We start from the raw sequence: 23951 nt of genomic DNA, 5'->3' as shown, positions 1-23951 counted from the left end.
GAGATTTGAGCCTCATTTAATTCTGTTCTGTTATGGCAGTAAACAGACTGGAAAGGGATATTGAGGTAGGCTACCCTTCGAAAAACATTCCTGTTCTGGTGTGGGATCCCTTTTGGGAGTACAACTTCATTATAGTTTATTTACTTCTGTCCCTCACAGGACACTGAGGGAAGATGAAAAATTATATAAAGTATTCTAAGAACTTTGTTAGAATATTTCTTTGCCTCCCAGTGGCATGTGGTTTTGTGCTAACTCTTCTTTATTGTAGAGCACAGAGGCACAGATGCAGATGGCGGATGTTTAATAGCATGTGAGACAGAGGGATTGAGGGAATTTTGGTTTTTTTTATCAAAGTCAGACTTTACTGTGACAGCGTAGTGATTAAAATGTGGATATCACAATGCTTGTGGATGTAAAATCTTAAAACTAACTGGCTTGTGTTCTTTTACTCTTTGTGGAGAGCTGCCCCAAAATCTTCATCCAGCTTCCTCTGCTTTGATGTACGCGTAGCCTATCCACATGCATTTGAGTGATGTTGCCAGTATGTCTGTTGGCTGTTTTATTCCTCTTCCCCGATGTTCCTAGGCAAACAACATCTTACTCTGTGAAGTTTAAGTAAACCACATTATTAGAGTGTTCTTTTGCAAGCCAGTTTCTTAATTTCCCAAGTCCTTGTCTGTACCATTTCTAGTCTGAATTCCACCTGCTTGAACACTGGTGACTAAGAACTGTATGAGATTTTTCAGGTGGCAGCTTACCGGGGATTGTACAATGAGGAATGTGTCTTAATATTCATAAAAATTTTACATTTGAGTAAGCATTCAGTCTTTCAGCCAAGCAGTACTTGCATTTTTTTTTTTTTATTAGCAGATGGTTCATGATTAGGGTCGTTATGGTGAGGCTGTGACTGCTCAGATGTTTTCTGTTCTGCCAGTCTGTCTGAAAAGTCTTACTTCAAATATTCATCATTCCCTTTCGATAAGCTTCTTTGTCATAATGGATCTACTTTGTCATTTTGAAATGTGCAGTTTTATTTGACAAATGTAAACTCCTTATGGATTATCTGGGCAGTTCCTAGATTTTATTATAATGATCCTAATCTTGTTGTCTGAGGAAAATGACCCCACATAACTTCTGTTAAATTTTCCTTCAGGGTAATTGCTGTGAAAGTGCAGGAGGGAACATTATTTTGGTGCGGAAAGGCATTGAACTTCAAAGAGATTTCTGAACTAAGAAATTATTATGTATCTCTTTCTTTGTCAATATCTTCTTAAAGGAGGTATTAGAGGACTTCAAGAGCGCTCCTGGATATCTCATAGCTGTGTAGTATCATTGTTCTAGCACCTTACACCTTCTTACCTAGATTGTAATATGTTCGACTGTCACCTGTGAAATAGCTGGGCTTTATAAAGCAACTTGATTTTCTGCTCTGTGCTTCATGTGGCACACCATTCAGAGATTTCCTAACCTCTTCTTAAGGGCTGTTTCTCTCTTTTTTGAAAAGAAAGTCTTTAGAAGTCTTTTTTTTTTAAGACCAAAGTGCACATAAATAATCTGGACTCGGAATCAGACCACTGCTGAATTCAATACAGTGTATGTGAAAAGGTCAGCATTTTCAAAGGATCACCCAGATTCTGGCTTGATTTTGGCAGAGGCTTCCAAAACCATGCAGGTGCTGCCTTGTTGTGAGCTCTGTCATGTGTGGCTTAGAATTTAGAAGCTAGAAGTGTTTGTTGTTGGATTTTGGTCTAAGACTTTCTAGTGGAAAATTTACATTAGAAGAAGATGCACAGTATAGGATGCCAGGATTTTGAAGGATGAGATGAGAATTAATCTGTTCTGTCCTTCTCTAAATAAATTTTATTTTCACAATGAAGCATGCATTTAGTAGGCAAATTTTTGGCCTTTGAGAAACGTTATTGAAATCTTGCCTCGATTCACTTACTGAGATCACAACCATGTTGCATCAAGTGCTACTGAAACATAAGAGTAGCAGCTTTTGCCCTGGAGGCGTGTAGTATAAATGTGTCTGCGAAGTATTACCTAAATAAGATAGGCAAGGGGTAGGAGGGGTGACAGTCACAGAGACATAGAGATTTATTCAGGGCTGAAAACTTTATTTTCAAGGAATAAGAGGAGGAAACACACCTGCGATACTTGGCAGCTTGGTCTAATGTAGATAGGGTTCTTTTCCTGCAATTTCAACAACCTGTGTTTAAAATATGGGAAATATTGTCCGGTTGGCTTTTTCCTTTGTTGAGAGAGAATGGGTGTATGTAATTCGGTACCCTGCCCCCACACCAACATGCAAGTATATCTCTTTGTCCCCAGATAACCTGTTGTTAACTGATTAACAGCTACAGCACAGAATAGCCTTTGCTGCCAGGAGAGAAAGCCATCAAGCTGCTTGATTTCTTTAATGTATTAATATTGCATGGTACTTGATTTTTCTGCTCTGGAGTCATCAGGCGCTGGACCAAATCCTGTTTCCACTGAGGTCCATGTCAAGGTTTCCACAGCAAGGCTGAAGAACGCATGTGCTCTTGGGGAAAGTGTACATTGATGGGACAATCAGAAATCTTTGTTTTGGGAGAAGAAAGCTTAAAGATGCTGTCAATCACCAGGACATTTTGGGACACACCTATACTGCTAAGCCCAGCTAATTTTCACATGACAGTGGTGGGATCTTTAAGAGTTGTTGTTATGTTGCACCTGAGATCCCATCCTCCCCAAGGTGTGTGATGTGTGTGTTGTGTCTTCAGCCATGTAGTGATTTTTGATCTGCAGCTTTTCAAGTGAGGAATAACTGCCAGTTTAACATTAGAAGATCTGCTTACGATGATACCTTCAATCTTTTATTCTTAGATGTGTGTCTTAATAACCTATTTTGAAGACTGTAGTCGATGAGGTAATAACACTATATGCATAACTTATCTCCTCATTGAGGGAACCAGTCTGACCCTATGAAGCAGGCAGGAAATTCATTGCAGACTTGGGTGCCTCGGCAGCCCTCCTGTAAGATTCTACATTTTTTATTCAAATAGAAGTGCACAGAAATATATTCAGGGTCACTTTAAGCTAAAGAGAAAATGCTTGATAAATTTAGTTTGTTCTAGAGGTCAAACAGTACCTTGAATCCAAACAGCGTAGAAGTAATAGCTTCTTTTTTATGATAGTACTTAATATCAGGCTTACTAGCCAGTCTTAAACGAACTTTTTTATTTTATGAATTAAAGAGCCTTTAATGTCATTTTGAAGGTAGAGCAATTGGAGGGTTGGCTACATGTGTGTAATAATAATGTGAATGGGGCCATGTGCTGGGTTCAATTTGGTGTCAGCTGTTCATTGCTGATCTTAGACTGATTAATTTAATGTTCTCTGACATTTGCTCAACAAGGTTTTTTGCTATGTTTTTTTTTGCTGACAAGTGATTGCCGGTAAATTGACTGATGAGAGAATAAGGGAGTCTCAAGATAGCATAAAGCAGTTTGCAACACGTTTAGGGCCCCATGGATCGTTTGCTCAATATTAGAAAAGAGAGTGTTATTTTTAACCCTATGTAAAAATTATAGGTTTATTACTTTGTTAGACATCTGCTTTACTGGTTAGGCACAACTGATGCTAATTGTGTTTAATCCTTCTGTGAGGGTGGAGGCTGGTCCCAGGGCTAGAAAGTACTTTTATGAGGTCTGCCAGTCTTAGCTGCGCCCATGGAAATATCAGCCTGCTAATCTGATCTTTGGGTTATTTGCTTTTTGAGCAAAGCATCTGCAGAGTTGGGAAAACAAAATGTCAGCAGCGTGAAGCAGGTGTCCCCAAAGCATTTACAAAGCCCTCGCTTATCTTTATCTCTTACTAAGTGTTGTAACATAGTAGTTTATATAAAGTGTAAAAGATCATACTAAAGAGGTATGAGTGTTAAAAACATTACAAAGCCTAACTCATTTATCTTGTCAGAATACTTTAAATGTGCTATTTACTATTCTTTACACTAAAAAAAAAAAAAAAGAAAAATCCATAATGGAGAAATACAGAAAGAGATCTGCTAAACAATTCTATCATACGTAAAAGTTTAGTTGAGAATTTTATTGATAAGACCTTCTTTTCTGCTTTACTGGTTTGCGAAACAGTGGACAAATGTCAGCATATAAAACTGCGCAGACTTTGCCCCTTATACAACAGGCAAGTGCTAACTTCTCTTTTGGAGTGTAGCTTGGCTTTACTGCCTAATAAGAAGGATCAAGTCCAATCTAGGGTACTAAGCATCAGCATTTTTCCACGCCATTTTTCATACTGCATACTATCTTGTTTTTCTTTATTTTCTGGCTACAATCTCAACATCTAAGATGGCTTGATTTTAAAGTAATCACAATTCCTACCAGTTACTGCCTGTGTTAGTTTTAAGTGCAGAGAAATTGTCCTTTGGGGGCAGTGTCTGGCATGGTCATCACCAATGAGCTATTTAGTGTACCTTTTAAATTGGGATGGCAAAAGCTAATTTTCCTGGTCAACCTGTAGAAGATGACACTTTCACTGGAGTACCAGAAAATGTAGTGAGCATGAAGTTGTGCTTCAGCCGCTCCTGGTGTTTCGGCACAAAGCTAAATGTTGGTGGTTTCGTGAAATTTTGAGAACACTTAATATACAACCTGTATTGATTTGCTGCTTTTTATCTTAAACGGAATTATTGCTAAAGCTGGTAAGATGTTCATGTGTTTAGGGTAAATTTCTTAATGAAATATGATAATTTTTTTTTCCATGGCCATGGTCACTTTATGGTGACCTTATTTTCTAAAGCTTAAAGTACAGGATTCCTTATAATGGATCTTAAGGTTTTAAAAGAAAACTTCAACCAATCTGTTTTTAAGACTTTTATGTAAAAGAAATCGGTGAGAACACTATTGAATTTAGATGCTTCTCACTTTTTAAACATGAGATTGTGCTCTCATCACTTAGTTTCTCCTGAAATCTTTGGGTGTCCTAGATAGCACTGTAGCCAGAGTGGATGAACTGACGCTAATTTCTGTAAGGGTCCATTTTTCCCAAATCCTACTCTAAACATAAACTTGCCCTGTGGAGCAGAGCAGCTGCTGCCTTTGTCAGCTCTTAGACAGTTCAGTGGGATTTTTGTTCTTTATTGGTCATTGTGTCAGAATCACTCTGATAGGGACAAGCATGCGCTCCTTTAATGCATGCCTATAAATGTCACTCACCTCCGTGAGGTCCTTAAGCTGATGTCCATGTCCAAGCTGCAATGCCCAGAACCGCACACTAATTGTCAGTTGCCCGAGTTGATCCTTCTGATTTGCACAGGGTGTCATCAGCTTAAGTGCTCTGAAATGTATTCGTCATTTTGCCAAGCCAGCCGTATGTGTTATGGTGGTAAATGCGATCGTGGAAAGTCCAATGCTCAGCAGTCTTGCTCTCCAAGAATCTAATACGGATGGCTCAGAAGAAAACCTGCAAGAGAGATCTCTGAGTTTATTTGTAGAGATAAAAATGGATCATGCATAGCATTGTAGTGGTTAAGAGACTGGACAAAAAAAAACTTGGAACAAAAGTATTGCCAAAGGTGTTAAAAACAAAACTGCAAAAATGATTGTCCAAAAAACATTGTACAAATGATTGTGTGGTAGAATCACCACTGTTTTTTAAAACAAAACAAAACACAAGAGAAAAAAACCCACACCAAGCAAGCCACCTGTTTCTTGTAATAGTAATTTTCAATTTCATTCACAACTAAACCATCTGCCTGTGGTTTAATTCATTTGCTACAATTCCAAGTTCTAGGCAATGCTTTCACCCTTCCTTTTGGAAAAAAAAATGGCCTGTGACCTATAATCTCGACATTGTGCTACAACAGCAATTGCAAATCTTTCTCTTTCTTTGGCCTGTTTCTAAAGCTTTAAGATGATACAGATGACAACTGAAGAAAGTAATGCTATAAATATTAGTTGCGTTTGAGCAGGAAAATAGACAACCGGTCCTGATGGCTCCCCTTCCCCTCAGTATTGGTTTCTCTGTGGTTTGTTTTTAAATTAAGATTTTAGAATATATGTATTCATCTGTCCTTCTTTTTGTCTGTCTTTTTTTTTTTTTTTTTTTTTTTAAACTAGCAGCATGCTCTTTGTTCTGCATTCCTTCAACCCTTGCTCCAGGCAAAAAAGAATAACTGATTTTGCTGATGTCCATAAGCCTTATTTCTATGCTGGGTAAGCTCTGTCCTCCCGAATGATTACCAGTAAATTGCTCTGATTTTATCTGCAGCTAAGCCAGTGCTGTTATCTGATGTTCCTTTAAACCATGCTTGGTTTCATACATAGAAGTCCTTTCACCTGCATCATGTGTGAACATTTGACCACATCTATAGCGTGGATGCTATAGACGAATGCTATAGCGAATGTTCTTGTCTGCAGGAAAATTAACAGTTTGCAAAGTTCTTTACATGTAAGAGGCAAATGTTGAATAGCCCTGAAACACAGCGAAATGACCACAATGGATTCGTTACAGGGGTTTATAATTCCATGTTATTTTTCTCATTAAACCTGTCACCCAGCTAATTTTAAGCACAAAGGTTTGCTGGAGTAAGGCTTTGCTAGGTGTAGGTGTTCTGGCAGAAGCAGGACTTGCCATGGGAAACTAAATACAGGATTTCACACAGAGAAAGGGATTATGTAGGTGTGCATAAATTACCTAGGAATTTGAGTGATGGAGGCCCCTGTGAGCATTGCCTGTTGTCACTGCATTGTGCTTTGTGAATTCTCCAGAGCTTTTGATCAAGCTCCTAGCTGCCATATAGTTGTTAAAAGGGTGTTAATAATAATAGAAATATTTCAGCCATCCACATTTGGAAAAAGTATGTATCAACAGAGATGATGAGGAACTAAAATAATAAACTCTTAGCCTGGGAGGTCATGCTGTTCAAGACTTAGCAATTCCCATTAAATGTCTTTATGTTAAAAACCTTTGTGGTGAGAATAGATGAAATGCACAATTGATCTGCCTCCTGACAGTACTATTAAAAGGTCTATGTTCTATATATGTTTCTGAATAAAGCTTCAGGAGTGGTGCAAAAATGATTTCCTTTGCTTGAGTGATTTTTTTTTTTTAGGATGATGCAGAGCCCTCGAAGTGGCCACTAGCTGTGCAAGGAGGCTCTCGAGAGATGCCTGAACCTTCTGTGCTTGTGGGAATGGTGCCTGTACTTTCATTTCTAGATCAGCCATAAAATATTGTTGTAAATTATTAATCATTAGCCTGCTTCAGATTTTACTGTACAGGATTATTTCTTTTTCCTTTTGTAGAAGGCTGTGTCAAGGGTTCAGTATCAGAAATTCTAGTGAAACCCTATAGCATTGATTTTAATTGCCAGATCAATGAAAGCATAGGCTGCTGTCATGTCAGTGAACCTCTCTAATTAGGAGCATAGGGTTTGCCTTTGCAGATCAGACTGATGGTCTGCTGAGTCTCTGAATCTAGCATCCCGCCTCCAGCAGCGCCAGCTCTGGCTGGCTTGGATGGAGGCAAGCCTTCACCCTCCCTCCTTCCCCAGTAATGCATAAGGTCAGCAGGGAATGAAGAAGGAGAGTTTTCCTCTTATAGCGTGCAGAGGATCCCAAAGATAGTGAATTGGTGTCTGGGGTCTTGGCCAGCATGTCTGTAAATAGCCTTTAGGGCTAAAAATGTTTATCTTTTTTTATAGCTGTAAACTCTAATTACTCACGGAGGGGTATTTCTTAAATTCTTCGTACATCTACAAATAGATTTGACTGAAAAGGTCTGGTTTTGTGACACAGATTATGGTGGAGAAAGGGGAACTAAAGAGTTTTTACTATAACCCCTGTACTTAAGTAATTCTTTTTCCTATGTTCCCTTAGTCGGCATCATGGACGGGGATGCTGCATGTTTGAGTTTAATCTGGTGCCAAATGCACAGCTTTAACCCTTACCAATTGTCTTCTAACTATATAATGGTATATAGATCATAACATAGAAAGTGCTCCAAATCCCTTAAGTGGAAGCAGGAATAACTAAGCTGAAAGCAGGCTCGGCATAGACAATTTAATTTAGAAAGTTATCGGGCAGTAGAACATTCAGTTAGATGCTTATCTGTGAAACAGATGGCCAACTGCAAGATAATAGGATTACGTTTGTTATGTTTGTGGAAATTAATTCTGCACTTTATTTGTTTGTTTCGACTCACTTGTATTATCTGGTTACCACTTAGCAGGTGCAATGGATGAAGACCACCTTATTCTTTTGTGTAAAACATGGCAAAACTCTGGTGACCCCTGGGTATGCAGAAAGCTTTTTGCTGTAGCGTGATTTCTAGGATGTGTAGCAAAATACTAACATAAGAGAAACAGAAATGCTGCCACCTATGGATAAATGGTTGTCAGTATTTTCAAAAAGAAGATCTTTTTCTCAAGATGTCATTAGCAAAATGTTTAGGGATGGACACCTGTGTTGGTGGTGTCTCCCATGTGTGTTGGTGTAAATATATATATTTTGCTTTTCCCCTACTTAAAAGTGAGGGTTAGGGGTTTTTTAAATGCTGGAAATTCAGCGCTTTTTTTAGGTTTTTAAGAGGTATCTGAATTTTTCTGAAATTTGGTTGTTTCTTTTGATGGCTATGTGGAAGTTGAGCTCTAACTGGGATGCTGAACCCTTCTGAGATTCTCTGCCTTTTTGTGCGTATTTGGGACTGAGTCTTTGCCACGCAAAGTAGTGCTCAGCTGTCACGAAGTATTTTTTGCTATCTTGAAAATGCAGCTTAAAATAAAAATAGATCTTTCAAAAGTAGGTCATACCTAAGATTTGTCTAGCCAACTGTCCCACTTCTGACACTGCCAAAGAGCAAGAGTAGCATTAGAAGGTTGTTAGAAATAGAAGCATGGGTACAGTATACAAAAACTTTTTAAGGAAGATAATTGGCCCGTTCTTTCCCCCAAATCTCTGTCTTGTCTTTTAGGCCTTCCTCTAATTCCTAATCCCTTGGTCTCTTATTTCTGCATAGCGCTCCCAGACCACTGCCTGTTTCTGTGTGTGTAGCAGCTGTTGATACTCATTGCACTCCATGTTCCCTTCCATTGACTTCCCTTCCCAAAGTCACTTGGTGGGAACAAAGTAACTTTAAGATTTGAAGTTAGGTAGAAGGTTGCATTGATTTACATTGTTTCTGGTATTTCTTTTCCCAAAATCTCTTTGTGTTATTGGTTTGTTTGAGCATTTATATATAAAGGAGTGATGTAAATGTTGTTGTTGAAGGAATGCAAAGGCATGATTCTCTACTAGCTGCAAAAAGAATGAATACCAAGGGAATGGCAGAAAGATGCGCCAGGAGAGGGTTAGGTTGGACATTAGGAAGAGGTTCTTCACCTCTTCCTTCTAGGTTCTTCACTAGAGGGTGGTGGAGCACTGGAACAGCTTCCCAGGGAAGCAATCATGGTGCCTTGCCTGACAATATCCAAGAAGCATTTGGACAACACCTTCAGACACATAGTGTGAATGTTGGGGTTGTCCTCTGAAGGGACATGAGTTGGACTCAAATGATCCGTATGGGTCCCTTCCAACTCGAGATGCTCTGTGATTCTCAATCTTACCATTAATAGTCTTTAGAAGTAATAGAATTAATGTGTCATTCTCCAGCAAGCAACTTCATTACAGCATTCCTGTAGAGAAAAATCAGATGTGTGCTAAGTAATTGAGACTTGAATAATGCTTGAAGCAAGTGTGTGTTCAAGTGCTTTCTCAGACTTAGGTCTTGTTTCCTTCTTTTGTTTCTTCTATCTCCAGATTTTGCATTGATCTTGCTTGGCAGATGGATTGATGAATAGGTTGTTGGCCTCCATTACTCAGTTGCACTTTTTTCCTCCATATCTTGATTATATATTGCTTCATGTCAATCCAGGTGTTAGAGAGTCCTATCTCTTGCCAACTTTTGGTAACTTTGGAAGCATTGCCACTTGTGAAAAATCTTGAACACTGAACTAAATTACGTTTTACAGAGTGAGAAAGGCAGTGCAAATTGTTCATTGTTTTTTGAGTGGCATTAGACATACTGTTCATGGGAGCAGAGAATAGTGGGCTGATGATTTCAGACTGAACCTACCCAGCCCCTGGTTTTGAAGACTCAATTTTTTCAATCAGGCACTAAGCAGACCCAAGGGAAGGCTATCTTGTTGACTAAAAGAGGGCTAGGATTTGATCTCTTAAGTGAGACAAAGGCCTATTTCTTTAATTCCCTGATCCCCAGAGCAAATTGCTTTGGTTAAAATTTAAGAAAAGCCTTTGCAGTGTTTCTGGCCTCACTTTTTATATTAGATAACTTTCATCTTCACACGTCACTAGAAGTCAAAATGATTTAGGGTCATGTGCCTTTGAGACCAATCTAACTTTCACTTGGAGTTGTTTCACAACTGCAAAGGTTGTTTTGGTAAGTTAATCCTCTAAAGCAACCAAGAGAAAATGGAATAGGGGAGTGAATTTGTGCTTAAGATGCTACATGGCACGTCAAGTTTCATTTCCAGCCCTCATCAGATTGTTATTGTCTCTTGAACTCTTTTTCTTACTCTTTCTTTCTCCAAGTCCAGTCCAGCAGTGGTAGTTTGTCCATTTTGATGTAGCCGTGGCTCTCTGCCCAGAGGACACGATACTGAAGCCATGTAGATTTGTGACCCTAGGTGAAAAATACTGACGATATTATAGCAGCTGTTTGGAACAGTCTGTCACACCTTCTCCAAATAGAGAAAATGAGTCTGTGCTCATTAGAAAAGTTTAGAAGACTTATTTGCTGTCACAGGCCAAGTGTGCCAAAATTACATTTGGTTTGGGAACTGAGCGTGTTGAGTATTGCAGTATTGGATGCTTATAGCATGAAGTTATATTTAAGACTAGCTCTCTGAAGTTAGACCTCTTCCTTCTTCAATGGTCAGGGTTTTTTGGGGAGAATATGTGCAAAACTCCCTCCTTCTCACACTCAATCCATTGCCTGTCTCTGCATTAGAAGTGGTTTCTTGTTGCACAGTCAAGTATTCCTGGAGACATCAGGGGTGCAGCACTCAGTGCTGCCTGGGTAAGGCAACCTCTTCATGTCTGGGATAGTCACAGGACATTATATTCTTTTCAAACAACATCAAAGCCCCATTCATCCCCCACTTCCCAAAAACAAACACACACCTCTGCTGACCTGAGTGGGCTTTGTTGGCAGGAGAGCTGATCTGGAGACAGTGTGGCTACCAAGTTATTTACTTTTCACGGAGGAGTTAAAAGACCCACATAGATTTGCTGTGGCAGAAGTGTGCCTTTCGGAAAAGAAACAGTGAAAATGTCTGACACCTGTCCTTCAGCTCAGCAAGAGGGGAGGTGAAGCAGTCACTGCCTCTCACCTTCTCAGTGTTGGCAATGTTCATTTTTTAATATGAAAAAAATCAGGCAAAGCAGTTTACAAGGACCAAATCTCCATTTGATTTTTTTTAAAGGAACACCAGCAGTGCGGTCAGACCATGGGATTTGGGTTGACTTGCGTGTGGTGGAGTCCTGCTGGAGAGGACAGGCAGCCCTTGCTGTCCGTACCAAACCTTGCTTGGGGATCATAGGCAGATTGTGCAGGTGTTCACTTCAGATCTAGTTCAGCCTTGTGCTTTTTACTTTGCATTTGTGGCAGATACAACTTTCAGACCTTTGATAATATTGTGAATGCTCCAGTTTTGGAAAACGATATGTCAGGACTTTGGTTTGGCCTGTTAGAAATATAGAGATGGCATGCAAAATTTTGTATTTCCATTCACAGATTCATAGATTTCCAAAGGCTCTGGGAGCATTTAGATGAAGATGATTGCCTCTATAATGGGTAGAAAATCTTGTGATTGTGTAAAAAATGAAACAACAAAACAACATACAAAAAAAGGCAAGATTTTTTTTTAGTAATTGTCTTTTAATGCCCAAAGTCTTTTAATGCTGATTTGTCTTTTAAAGCTGAAGGAGGGGAGATTTAGATTAGATATTAGGAAGAATATTTTTTCCTATGAGGGTGATGAGACACGGAAACAGGTTGCCCGGAGAAGCAGTGGATGCCCCTTCCCTGGAGGTGTTCAAGGCCAGGTTGGATGGGACTTTGAGCAGCCTGATCCAGTGGGACATGTCCCTGCCTGTGGCAGGGGATTGGAACTGGATGATCATTAAGGCCCCTTTGAACCCGAACCATTCTATGCTTCTATGAATGCCTACAGTGTCTAACACGAATGACCTGCTAAACTTTGCTTGCTACAAATAGTTTTGTTATTTGAGCTTGTATGTAAAATATATTGATCCTGTTTGCAATTGATGTCAAACATTGAACCTCTGTGTTAGAGACAGTGGTAAGAGAAGGGGGCAGTGGGGAGTGAAGGAAGAGCTGCAGGAGAGGTGGGAGTTGTAAAATGTGGCAGTGTAAGAAATCTGAGCACCGTGCATGTGTGACCTCAGCTAAAATTAACTGTCCATGCTTCACGGGCCAGCAGATACATAACCATTTAACTGTAGACACCTTGAGAAGCAAGGACTCGAGCAGTTCATGTTAAATATGCCAATAAGTAGTACCAACTTGCAGGTTCCTGCTCGTGGGAGAAGTAAACTTTCCTGTGACCATTATAAAACAGTAAGCAAGCAGCTCTTTGTTCCTCAAAGTAGCAGCAGTGGGGCTATTGAACAGGAACCAGCCTCAGCCTCAGAAGCGATTTGGGTTCCCCCCACCCCATTCTTCTGCAGCTTGCGGCTTCTTAAGATTTTCCGTGATTTCTCTTCGGAGTAGAAATATGTCACTTTTTCAGATAAGCCCTTTTCTATTGCTATTCATGTGTGATAGATGTAACTGAGTGTATTTCATGTATGAGAACTGTGATAATTGAAAATAATTTGGTGTGTGTTTTAGGTAACTTCTTAGAAAACACTGAAAAATAGTTCATTTGTTTCTCTTTTTGTCTGGGGTCAATGATGTTTTGCTGGCATGAGATCAATTCAGTCGATTCACCGTGGCCAAATGGCTCGGAATGTGTTTTGCTGACCAGCTCAGCAAGCTAAACTCTGTTGCACATTTGGATATGCAAAGGAATTGATGCAGGTGTGAATATAATCTCATTTCTATTCAGAACTTAAAATGTTTTGCAAGTGGGAATAAGAGAGTGGCCACCTGCTTGGCTTAGTGTGTGGTTCCAACTTGAAGGAGATCTGTATATGGCAAACATGTATAATGGGAGCTTTGAGAGCAGAGCTTGCCGGATACCGGCACAATTGCTGGCCTTGCTTCACCTTCTAGCTGGTGCACAGGAAAGTGTTGCTTCGGTATGAAATATTTGCCTCTCTGTATAGGCATTGCCTATCACTAATAGTGTTCAGAATATGTGCAGTTCAGGGACTGGAGGGGGAAAAAAAAATCTCTTTATTCCTCTTTTATATTAAATATAGTAAAATAGTCAGTAAAGTAAGACTAAAAAAGGTGCTAGATTGGCAATTTAAAGCATACTACTTGTTTAACATTGACCAAAGATTTGCTTTACCCTGACTCAGAGGCAATGGTGGCTGCCCTGAAGTGTGGACAAGCTAAGGGTCTATTCCTGGAAGCGCTTGCAAGCTAAAATTGACACACATGCTTGGCTGTGTGCTGTGAGTCAGCCAATTACTTTGGAATAGTAGTCATATGCATGAGAATAGCTCTTCCCAGTTGGGAATAAGGATTTAAAGAGAGAGAAATAAGTAGTCCGTAGTGTTTGTTAAAATCACTCATTTCTTTTATGTAACTTCCAAAGGATTAATGTATGTAACTGACCAGTAAAACATAATATTAAGTGGAATATGTCCTACCAACTGACTACTAATTTAAAGCTGTTCCAACAAAGGCTTATACACATAAGTAAAATCAGTTTGTTTAGTTGCAGTTAGTAAATAATTTAAAAAACAGAGTTACCTCTGTCTCCTTAGAGAAATGGGAACCAAACTCTCAGTTACAGCTGCGTTCCCAATAGCTGAGGTTACTTGGAAAGTTCCAGCACTTTAGATAATGGATGGTATTTTACTGGTATCATATTAGATACTAATTAGTAGTAACAACTATTTTTAGGCGTTAACAAATGTTACATTCCTTTCAGGGAGGTAATTTTACCGTCTCGTCTGCCTATCAGAAGGACTCAGCCCATCATCACTTTGCTTGGAGTTTCTGGTGTTTTCCAACCTTTGTACTAGTAGTAATGCAAAGGTTCTGAAGGATGGAGTAGACAAGTCCCCAGGCTCTCATCCTGACTTTCAGGGGGCTTCCAGTATCTCTGAGTGAAGAGGAAACAGATGCAGCCTAAGGCTGATGTGCCTGTGCTGACTTTACCATTCGCTGTCTACCCCATATGTCTGCATCTCTCTCACAGCTGGTGATCGCTCGTTGTTCACAGATGTGTTTAAGGATAGTGTATTTTTATTTTCACTTCGTATTCTACTCTAAACGTACCTTTAGCAGTATTCTTAAAGAGAAGGAGAAGATACAGCTCTTTCCTCAAAGCCCACCAACAATAATAGGGAGAAACATGACACATGATACACTATTCTGTGCTTGCTTTTTCAGCATCTTATTTTTTTTTTCTTCCTCTTGCAAGAACTTGCATTGAGGCAAATTCCAAACAGTCTTTTGTATACCAGCAGAAAGGCTTACTCATTTTAGAAGAGCCGGTACTGTCCTTTTACAGTGGGATTTGTGTCGTGGTGCAGGTGTCGATACAGGCTTCTTGCAGGATTTAGGAAGAGCACGGAGGCAAGTGAGGCCACAAATTGTAAGAAATCCCTAATGAAAGGTTTGTCACAAATGCCATTAAACTTAATTTTACCTGTTGGTTCTTTTACCATGTGCTTTTGGTTGTCCTTTTGCCAGTAACTCAGCAAAATATCAGCCAGATTGTTGTCAGGACCATAATGCCTATGCACCTTTAACATAGCTATTATTCTCAAGGTGCTTCCTTGGAGCTAGAGATACTTCTGAGGAATGAGTTTTCCAGCTAAGCCTTTGACTTTAGCTCTTTACCTCTGGGCTTTGCGGTGTCATATCTATTAATAAGAACATTATATTGGAGCATAGCATGGATCAGCGTGAGACTGCAATTAGTGTTACGAGTCAAAAATTGTGATTTTGCAACTCAGCATGTGTGAAGCCCATTACATTGAGCAGCAATGAGTATCCAATGGGCTTTCCTACTCCATATAGCATTTAAACAACTGCAGGCATTCCCACTAGGATCATCTCAATGCGTTGTGTCTATTTTTAGGTTTTGAGAGGGGTTTTTTGCTGTGAATTTTAGTAGGCAGTGTGGTTTGGGTAGCAGCAAGACAGGCATTGCATTGTAATGGGTGTTCTGATGGAGTTCATGCGTGTGACTAACCCTGCTATTCAATCATGAAAAAACCCTTGCTCTGCTCTAACTATGCTACATGATGTCAAAAAGATACTCTTCAGCTGTTCCCAGATTCATAAGAGCCTGATTCGTGATAATTATCAGAGGAAAACAATTGGAGTTTGATTAGTTAGGAACTGACATGGTGAGGAAGGGAAGGGAAGGTTTCAAAATGTACTTGGGCATTTACTATAATTAGATTTTTTTTTTTGTGGAAATGAGTAACAACAAAGAGATTCAGGTGTATTTTCTACTCAGTTTTTTTTTTTTTCATTGCATAGAAGAGGGAATTTCTTTTCAAGTAATTTTGTGTGATCCCTTTCTATTTCACAATACCAATGGCGTGGCAAAACCCATTGCTTATTTATTACATTCCCATTTGGGGCTGAATTCCATTTAAAAGACACTCCGGGGTTCATGATAATACCTGGCACCTTAATTTGTTGCCCTCATGACTTCATCCATGCTCAGTTTCCTGGCTTTGGCTGACTATGGGAGCAGAGGAATATAGGTCTATGGATGGTGTGTTTGACCCCATATGTTAGCAGCTCAAGCAGAACCTGCCCATCAGCATGTCTGAGCACTCAGGTATTGACCTGTTGCCTCAAAATGGTATCTGGAGAAAGGAATGTTGTAGTTTGAGATGCCAACTTCAGACCGGTATGGCTAGCTAGGAAAACTCTGGTTTATTTGGCTTTTTGGTTGATTTTTCTAAGATTAAAAAGACTGTATGAATTATTTCTAAGTGGATGGAAGCTTCAGGGTCTTTATTTTTTTACTGGTAAATTCCTCAGCCCTCCACAAGTGCTTGATGGTAGCTGCGTGGTCCAAAGAAGCAACCTGTGTTGCCAAAGGAACCCTTTCTTCTGATTCAGCATTCCATTATGGTGCTGGTGGTCTGCAATGTACTCTGGGTGTGAAAGATGGGGACTCTTAGTGCCATCAGAAATGTTACCTCAGACCTGAAGGGACAAGAAAGTGCAGAGGTCTCCTAGCTGGCCTAGTGATCTTCCAGCTTTCTTCTTTACAGATAGCTTTCACAAACGTTAGAATTTAGGGGGGGGGGGGGGTGCTCAAAACCTTACTAATTTGCGCAGTAGTGTTTGAGCTGTGAATCATTGTATACTGAATATTTCCAAAATCAATATTTACCTGTAATGCCCTTAATTCAAACCTAATGGAATCAGACTTTACCTATAACACTCTTAATTCAAACTCGATTGATTGAAGAAGCAAGAGGAAGAGGGAAGAAAAAACATCTTTCACGTTTGTTTTTAATTTGTTCCCAGATGATTGCATTCCAACTATCATCGATTACAGAGAAAATAAAGCTACCAGACAGCTTTTTAACAGAAGCCAGAACTTAGACCTGAGTTAAACATTAACCTAAGTGGTCTCAAGCACAAAGACCTGCTTATGGTGATAATGCCCAAATCTTGTTGTTTGCCTCATTTTACTGACTAAAATAATGAAGCTGTCTCCAATGATTTTCATATTGTGCGCTATCACTCAAAAGCCCGTGTTAGTATATATAATAAGGCAGTATCTGTTTGGTTGTACTGGGTCAGATATTTCATATTGCAAGATTTTGTGGGTTTTAGTTAAGTGAGTCTTCAGGTGATTTTATTGTGACTATTCAAACATGCGACTTTGTAACCCATTTGCTGAAAATGCCCGAGGGACACTCAAAATTCATGAGCAGAGATAGGCGTATGTGAATGGAAAGTTTCTCACCAGTGTTTTCCTGGCTGTTTTATTATTGTTTTCCCAGTTACTTACCTGGTTTTGAATGTTTGAAAACACTATGTGCTTTGAAACATTTTGCATGTGTCTAGAAATAGCAGCCATTGTACACATATTTTTTTCACTTGTTTGTATGGAAAAGGAAAAGAAACATTAGGAATCGTATTTGTCGTCAGTTACAAAGACTTGCAACAAACAGATTTTGAAAACATCCTGGAAAGTTTCCATAATTAGCTTAATATATGCCATAAAAATGAGGTGTGACCATGAAGAGCTACTACAATAAGCCTGGGTAATACTGCGTCCATAATAATGCTTCAGAGCACATAAATATATAGTCCAGGCAGTTCAAAAACAATTGGCATGTTATGCATATTGCAAAATTATGTGGTATAATAAAGTTTTCTTAAGAGAAGCACGGATTTATTATATTCATATTTTTCTGCAAAAGGCTTTCATAATCAATAGTTGAATGAAATAATATTCCGCGTACTTAAGAACCCCAGAAACAAATATTTTCTCCGTACTGGTACACGTTATTGATGCATTTAATGGAATATTTTATAATAAACATAAAAGTGCTGTTTGCAGTTCTGATACCAAACACGGGCACTGACCTCAGCACACATAGTAGAGTTAAGAATAATTTGCCAAGAGAGGGAGATTGTGTTGTTGGAGACAGTGAGTCAGACTGTGGGTATTTGGGGGTGTTTCAGGTTGTCTTCGTTACAAGCAGAATTTGTTGCGGGAGTCAGGCGTTTCTTTGATGCAGCTCTGTTTATTTACGGGGTGTGAACAGAAGATTCAGTGTTCCTGGATGTGGTAGGAATTAGCGTGGTAGCAACCAGCTCTGAAATAGCAGTTTTGCAATGCCAGCCATTCGTTCACACGCTGTAATTTGACTTAAAAAAAACAATTCTAGGTACCTCTCAAGGTCTTGTTGGCGGTGTAATTTCAGGCTCTGCCAGGAGGAGTCTGCTCTGCCCGTTCTCTGCTGTTGTGCTCTCTTAACTTCAGGGCTGACTCCAGCATTTCTTGGATTGCATGATGATCTGCATCATGGAAATGAGCCAGGCTGGAACTAATGCATCAACATACAAACTTATATTTGCTGAAAGTCGTCCTATGACAAACAAGGACATTAATCACAGCTTTTCTGTTAAAAGAAATGTAGTTATTGTGTTTGAGGTGATTGTCAGCTAAACCCCTGTAACAATTAAGGGGGGTGCGTGGACCCTTGAGCTTGCAAAGTAGCTTTCAGCCTGATCCGTGGTATGTCTTCTCTTGTAGATAAGCAAGGTACAACTGTGTGGCAGCAAAATACTGAAGTCTATTCTAGCTCCTTAAAGCATAAAAATACCTTCCTGTTATGGAAAATGTTTTCTGATGAAAGGATCTAAGGAACACAATGTCTGGTTTGTATAAAGTGTGGTGGTGTTTTTCACGTCTCTTTTTTTCGGTCACCAAGGGAAATCAGTCAGGTACTCAGTGTTGGTTTCATTGAACTGTTTCTCATTGAGCTATTTTTCATTGAGATGTTTTTCAGCTCTGTTTTGGTTTTGTTTGTTTTTCACTGCGGTACTCCAGCATGTTTTTCTGTTCAGTTCTGTGATGTTGTTGGTGTAGGAAATGCTCACCCGACTGCTCTGAAGATGAAAGTAGAGGACAAATTAAGGAAAATAGGGACATGTGTTTCAGATTTAGAGTGATTTGTTCATTGCTGCTACCAGTAGAGTTTTAAAAGTTTTTAAAAAAATACAAATGAAGACTTTATAACCAAAATAACTCTAGTCAAAATATCTGTTCTTCATTTTATCATATTAATGTTGAATCAGCAAGTGCAAGAGGAGCATGAAATTAGAATCCGTGTATTATTTCCAGGTTCCTCCTTCTCATGTAGCAGATATTTGACTCAGACTTGGCAGCTGGCTTTTGCCTCCCATGAAGGAGAAAGGCATAAGCCTTGCACCTCCAATGCCATGCTGAAGGTGCTTCTGAAATCAGTAGCCATGGATATGGTCGGTGATGTTGAGGCGGTGATCTAAAGGGTTTGCATTGATATGCAATCATCTGGGGAGCTGCACAGTTCGGCATTGGGGAGTTGGAGGGGGAATGGCTCTAAAACCATAGTGTGTTTCAACAATGTTTTGCCAGCAGTTAGAATCTGATCTTAGTGGCCATCATAGCCTGGTGATCACAGCCCTATGATCACCAGGTGATCACCAGAGGTAGGGCCCCTCTCCTTGTCTTGTTCTCTTTCCATCCTTCAGTAGCTGTGAAGGAAAACAGCAGTTCCTGAGCAATGCACACAGAGAGCTTTCACTGGGCTTCCTGGGACAGAATACGTCATTCATCACCAGCACAGTGCTTTAATTTAAGCAGCAAATACACACACACACACACAGACACACAGTGAGTGCATGGTGGTTTATAGGGATTGTGAAGGATGGGCATGTGTCATGCTCTAGATAGTACGTGGAATCTACTCCCGCTTACTGTAGACTGAATTGGGGTGAATGTATTTCTAATATGCTAGACACTCTTGAGGGCAGGGCTGAACCTTAATGCTTGTCTGGGTATTTGAAAGGTAAAATCCTTATTTTTTTGTTTGTTTTACTTTATTTCTTCAAAATATAAATATTTCTTATCAAAAACTCTTCCCTGAAATTTTGTTCTATACAAAGAAGTAATGTTATTTATTTCATAAGCATAATAAATTCCCAGTCAAGTCTTTTTTCCTTCATTTTGATGCCTAGCATGAAAAGATTTTATAAGTTTTCTGGTCATCTTGGGTAAGTTGTGCAAGTGTGTGTTGAGCAGTCCTTAATGCAAATTAAAGAGGCATTTTTATGGCTTTGTTTGCTTAGTTTTCAGATTATACACTTTAAAATAAACCCCAACAATTAGAAGTTTGCATGAGAGATTAAAGTCAACTTAATAGGCCTATTTAACCTGTGAGATAGAATTTATTAGAACTGGTAAGACTTTTAAGACCATAAAAGTTTTGTTGGACAATAGAACAAAGGAGTTTCCTCACAATGAAATTGCCATGTACCTGGTATCTACTACCAGAAGTGGTTCTTCTTTAGAAAGTCTCAATAGCAGATATAGAGAAGGATTGTCAAAGGAAAGAGACAAAAAAATACTTGGGTGGAAATGGGAATCTCTTCTTCACGCTTTTTACTGCTGTGGAACCTTCAGTTGACCGCCTGATGATCCATTCAAGTTGTAACATATTCAGGAGTCTGTTGTGGCTTTCTGTGAGCTTTGATGTCAGATTTCTGAACAGGGAAAGCTGTTCTATCGTCAGGTGTATACCTGTTCTGCACAGTGCCTTGAATTTTAATGTTGTTCACTTGTTTCAAAAAGGAAAAAAAGCAGTGATCTTAAATTAGCATTTTGGCTACTGAGAGAAGCAAAGATCTCTCTTTTTTAAGGTTGATGTTATGACTAACTTCTTTTTGTTTACTTTTCTCCTGACAGATTTATACGGATTGGGCTAATCACTATCTAGCCAAATCTGGTCACAAGAGATTGATCAAGGATCTACAGCAAGATGTGACTGATGGAGTCTTATTAGCAGAGATAATCCAGGTTGTAGGTGAGTGACTTTCTCTTTTTTCTGCCAGTATCCACTGACTTACTCAGAAATTCACTGTCTTTTATCTTCTGGGTGGGAATCCATCAAACTGTGTGAAATTATGTAGATAATTTCCTCCAGAGACTTTGCAAATTTATTCGATAGAGCTTAGTGTTAAAGCATAGTGGAAAAATATTTGATGTTGCTGATAATATCTCTTGACACGGCAATATCGCTCCACACAGCTGAATGGTAAATAAGCAACTCACAGGGCATTTTTTTCCTGCTGGCATGCTGTTAGCCTTCACTATCTCTTTTTGATAGCTTTTGGGCATTGGTCTTAACGTAATTCACGGTGATATTGGCCTGCTGTGTTGAAGCTCCTGCTTTCAGCTGGATTTAGAAAATCCATCTATGCACCTAGGAAGGGAGTAGGGCTATAATTTTTGTGGCAGAAAAAATAAATCGTTCATGATGAGTTTTCAGATGAGGAAAATCATCTACCTTTAGGGCAAATCTCAAACACACTCTCAGTTCTTCAGAGCCATTATTTCCTTTAGTTTGCACCAATATTTGTAGACAATGAAGGTTCTGAACAATTTTATCAACTGGCCCATGTAAAGCTACCTATTTTCCCTATTCTCTTCAGCTTGGATCCATCATTAGTTCCTTCACAGGCTCATCCATCTGGTACTTGGGATGCCACAAGAAACGTGCATGAGCCCGTGGAGATGGATGGAAGCAGAAAGCCTGCTAATGGGAAGTAGGGCAACTACTGTTGGAAGCAAACTAAGGCATTTGAGATGCAAATTAAGATGATAGCAATGAAGTAACAAGACATCAGTGCATACATATTTATATGTGTTTGAGAAGCTGCAAACGAGCTAGTTCCTTAGTTTAAAATACAAATCTGCAAGCCCTTTTCTGGGGTGAAATCGAGGGGCATCCTTCCAAAGACTCCACTAGAGCTGCACTGGACTAACTCTCAAAAAAGATTTTTCTCTCTGTCTTGTAGAGCAACATCGTATCCCAGTAGCATTCTACGTACCCACCACTGATTGTGTATTGACAGGTACTCAGTATGAGCAGTGCATCATCCTGTATCCATTTTCTTATATGTATTTAATAGGAGGAAAAAGATTCGGAAACCCAAGAGCACTTGGGTGTTGATTACTTCCATGCATACCTAACTATTCTGTGTTAATGCTGTAGAAGAAAACTGCTGCATAAGGACGTGTGGGTAAAAAAATCAAAACGTGAACTCGGTTGTACCAAGTATTTAAATGTAGCTGTTTGAGTATTCGCTTGTGAAAAGTCTTGTGAAATTCAAATAGGTCCCTCTAAAATACGCAGAATGCTTACTGTATTTTGCATTGATCCACCTTTGCTTTTCTTTTTAGCCATTCCTTGAGCTTCTGTTTGGCTAATATTTAAGTTAAGGTCTGCAAGCTCTCAAAGGTTAAAGTGCATGTGAGGGATTTAATTTTCAGGGAATATTTCCCATGTGAAATAAAGTTCAAATTTAAGCATTCTCAGTTGAATGCTCCATAACAATGAAGAAAGTAATTTGTATCTGTTGTGTGTGGCTTTGAGCATGTTGCATCTCATTGTCACAGAAATGGTGAGAACTTTCACACCTAAGTAGCAGCTTTAACTGTAGCCTGCAAAAGACAACCTTTTTTTCTGACAAACTAGTGCATACGAGGAAAGCCTCGATATGCAGTGTAGGAGAGGTTTTTCTTTTTTTTATGTTATGTGCTATGTGTAAAAGCAGCCACCCAGATCCTTCCTCCTTTTTGTCACATGTCTGGAGATTATCCAAAGTCATCAAAATTGATTCAGGTTTAATTACTAGCGATGCAATTTTTCTTGTGTTCACTGTCTTACATCACAGATGTTGAATCTTGAAATACTACTTAATATTCAAAACTGGAAAAAGAATAAATGGAATTAATTATATTTTAATGAAGACTCCATAAGAGTTAACAGTTGTACGGTGACCTTTGTTTCTGTTTACCTTTCTTAAGTGAAATAGCTGTATGCTTAGGAAAAGAACATTTTAAAATTAGGAATAACTTGGTAGTTATTTTACTTAAGCATCCAAACAAAGAACAAATCTGAAGATGTGAAACCAAACATAACTGTTTGTCCTTAGAGGGTGTGATCTTCAGACTGCTAATGATAATATCAAAGCATTATAGGATGGCAGTTTTTTCTGTTTAGAAGTTAATTAAAATGCATTCCTAGCATTCTCGTTTATTTTGGTTCAAAATTTATTGGTTTCTAATAGAATGTCAGCAATATATGCTTTAATAATGCCATATAAACGTAGTAGCTATATTTAAATTCATGAATGCAGCTAGACTGGGTCTATGCATACTCTGAAACCAGAATTATATCCAGTTGTCAGTTGCTTCCTCGTGAGAACCTTCAATTTTCAAGACTTGAAATCAATGCTTAAATTAAACTTTAATCCAGTCCGATAGGACTTCTTGTACTGATGCCTATGCTATTTTGTGGACTATTTCAATTGATCGGATAGAGCCAAAGTCAGATGAGATACAAAAGCTATAAATAGGTAAGCAGACATTGCATGAGTGTTAAATACTTATTCAGCTAAATAAAAGTAGTTTCAGTAGGAGTAAAATGTGCACATCAGTGTTGTGCTGGGCAATCAGTACACAAGGATAAGAACTGGTAGGCACATTGTTTAGTGTAGATGCTTTGGATGTGCCAAGTTAGCCAGATTTAGAGGTGTATCTAAATATTCTGCATCACGTGTTCTGGAAATTAATGGCACTGACTTAAATGGAATAGGTCTTTGCTCTAGTTTTAAAAGTCCTTTGTGATTACTCCCGATAACTATTCCAGTTCAAATTCATACCATGACTTATCTCAGTGTAGCTTTGGTCTGCTGTCATGAAAATTGCACAGTTACATTTGCAGGGGAAGGTTACAGGTTTCTATTTCAAACCAGAATCTTGAGATCGAGCCTAGAAGTACTCACTAGTCAGAAGTCCTGTCATGTTTTGGATGACACATTACACAAAGGTTCATTTTTCTAATCCTTGAGTGGCTGTTCAGTTAAAAGCTATCTGTGACAATTCCTGCATTTATGTAGGAATCGTATTGAGCAATATTAATTCATGTGTTCAAGTACTAATCTAATGTCCGAGGGTCTGCCTAAAGTACTGAAGACTGCAGAGTAGCTGCTAAGGTTGT

The 23951-nt window shown here is 39.1% G+C and overlaps 1 protein-coding gene across 6 annotated transcripts in view; it reads left to right on the top strand.

Moving 5' to 3' along the window:
• NAV2 (neuron navigator 2) overlaps positions 1 to 23951 on the top strand; it is a 428149-nt gene that overhangs the window by 243720 nt on the left and 160478 nt on the right. For all 6 annotated transcript variants that reach the window (XM_054067065.1, XM_054067064.1, XM_054067063.1 and 3 more), the window contains one exon: positions 20633 to 20750. In XM_054067065.1, the coding sequence (XP_053923040.1) occupies positions 20633 to 20750 (118 nt within the window). The remainder of the gene's footprint in view (positions 1 to 20632; positions 20751 to 23951) is intronic.

This window comes from Cuculus canorus, chromosome 5 (assembly GCF_017976375.1).
Source record: "Cuculus canorus isolate bCucCan1 chromosome 5, bCucCan1.pri, whole genome shotgun sequence".
NCBI lineage: Eukaryota > Metazoa > Chordata > Aves > Cuculiformes > Cuculidae > Cuculus > Cuculus canorus.
Note: the sequence above shows the minus strand (reverse complement) of the source record. Positions and strands in the feature narration are given on the sequence as shown.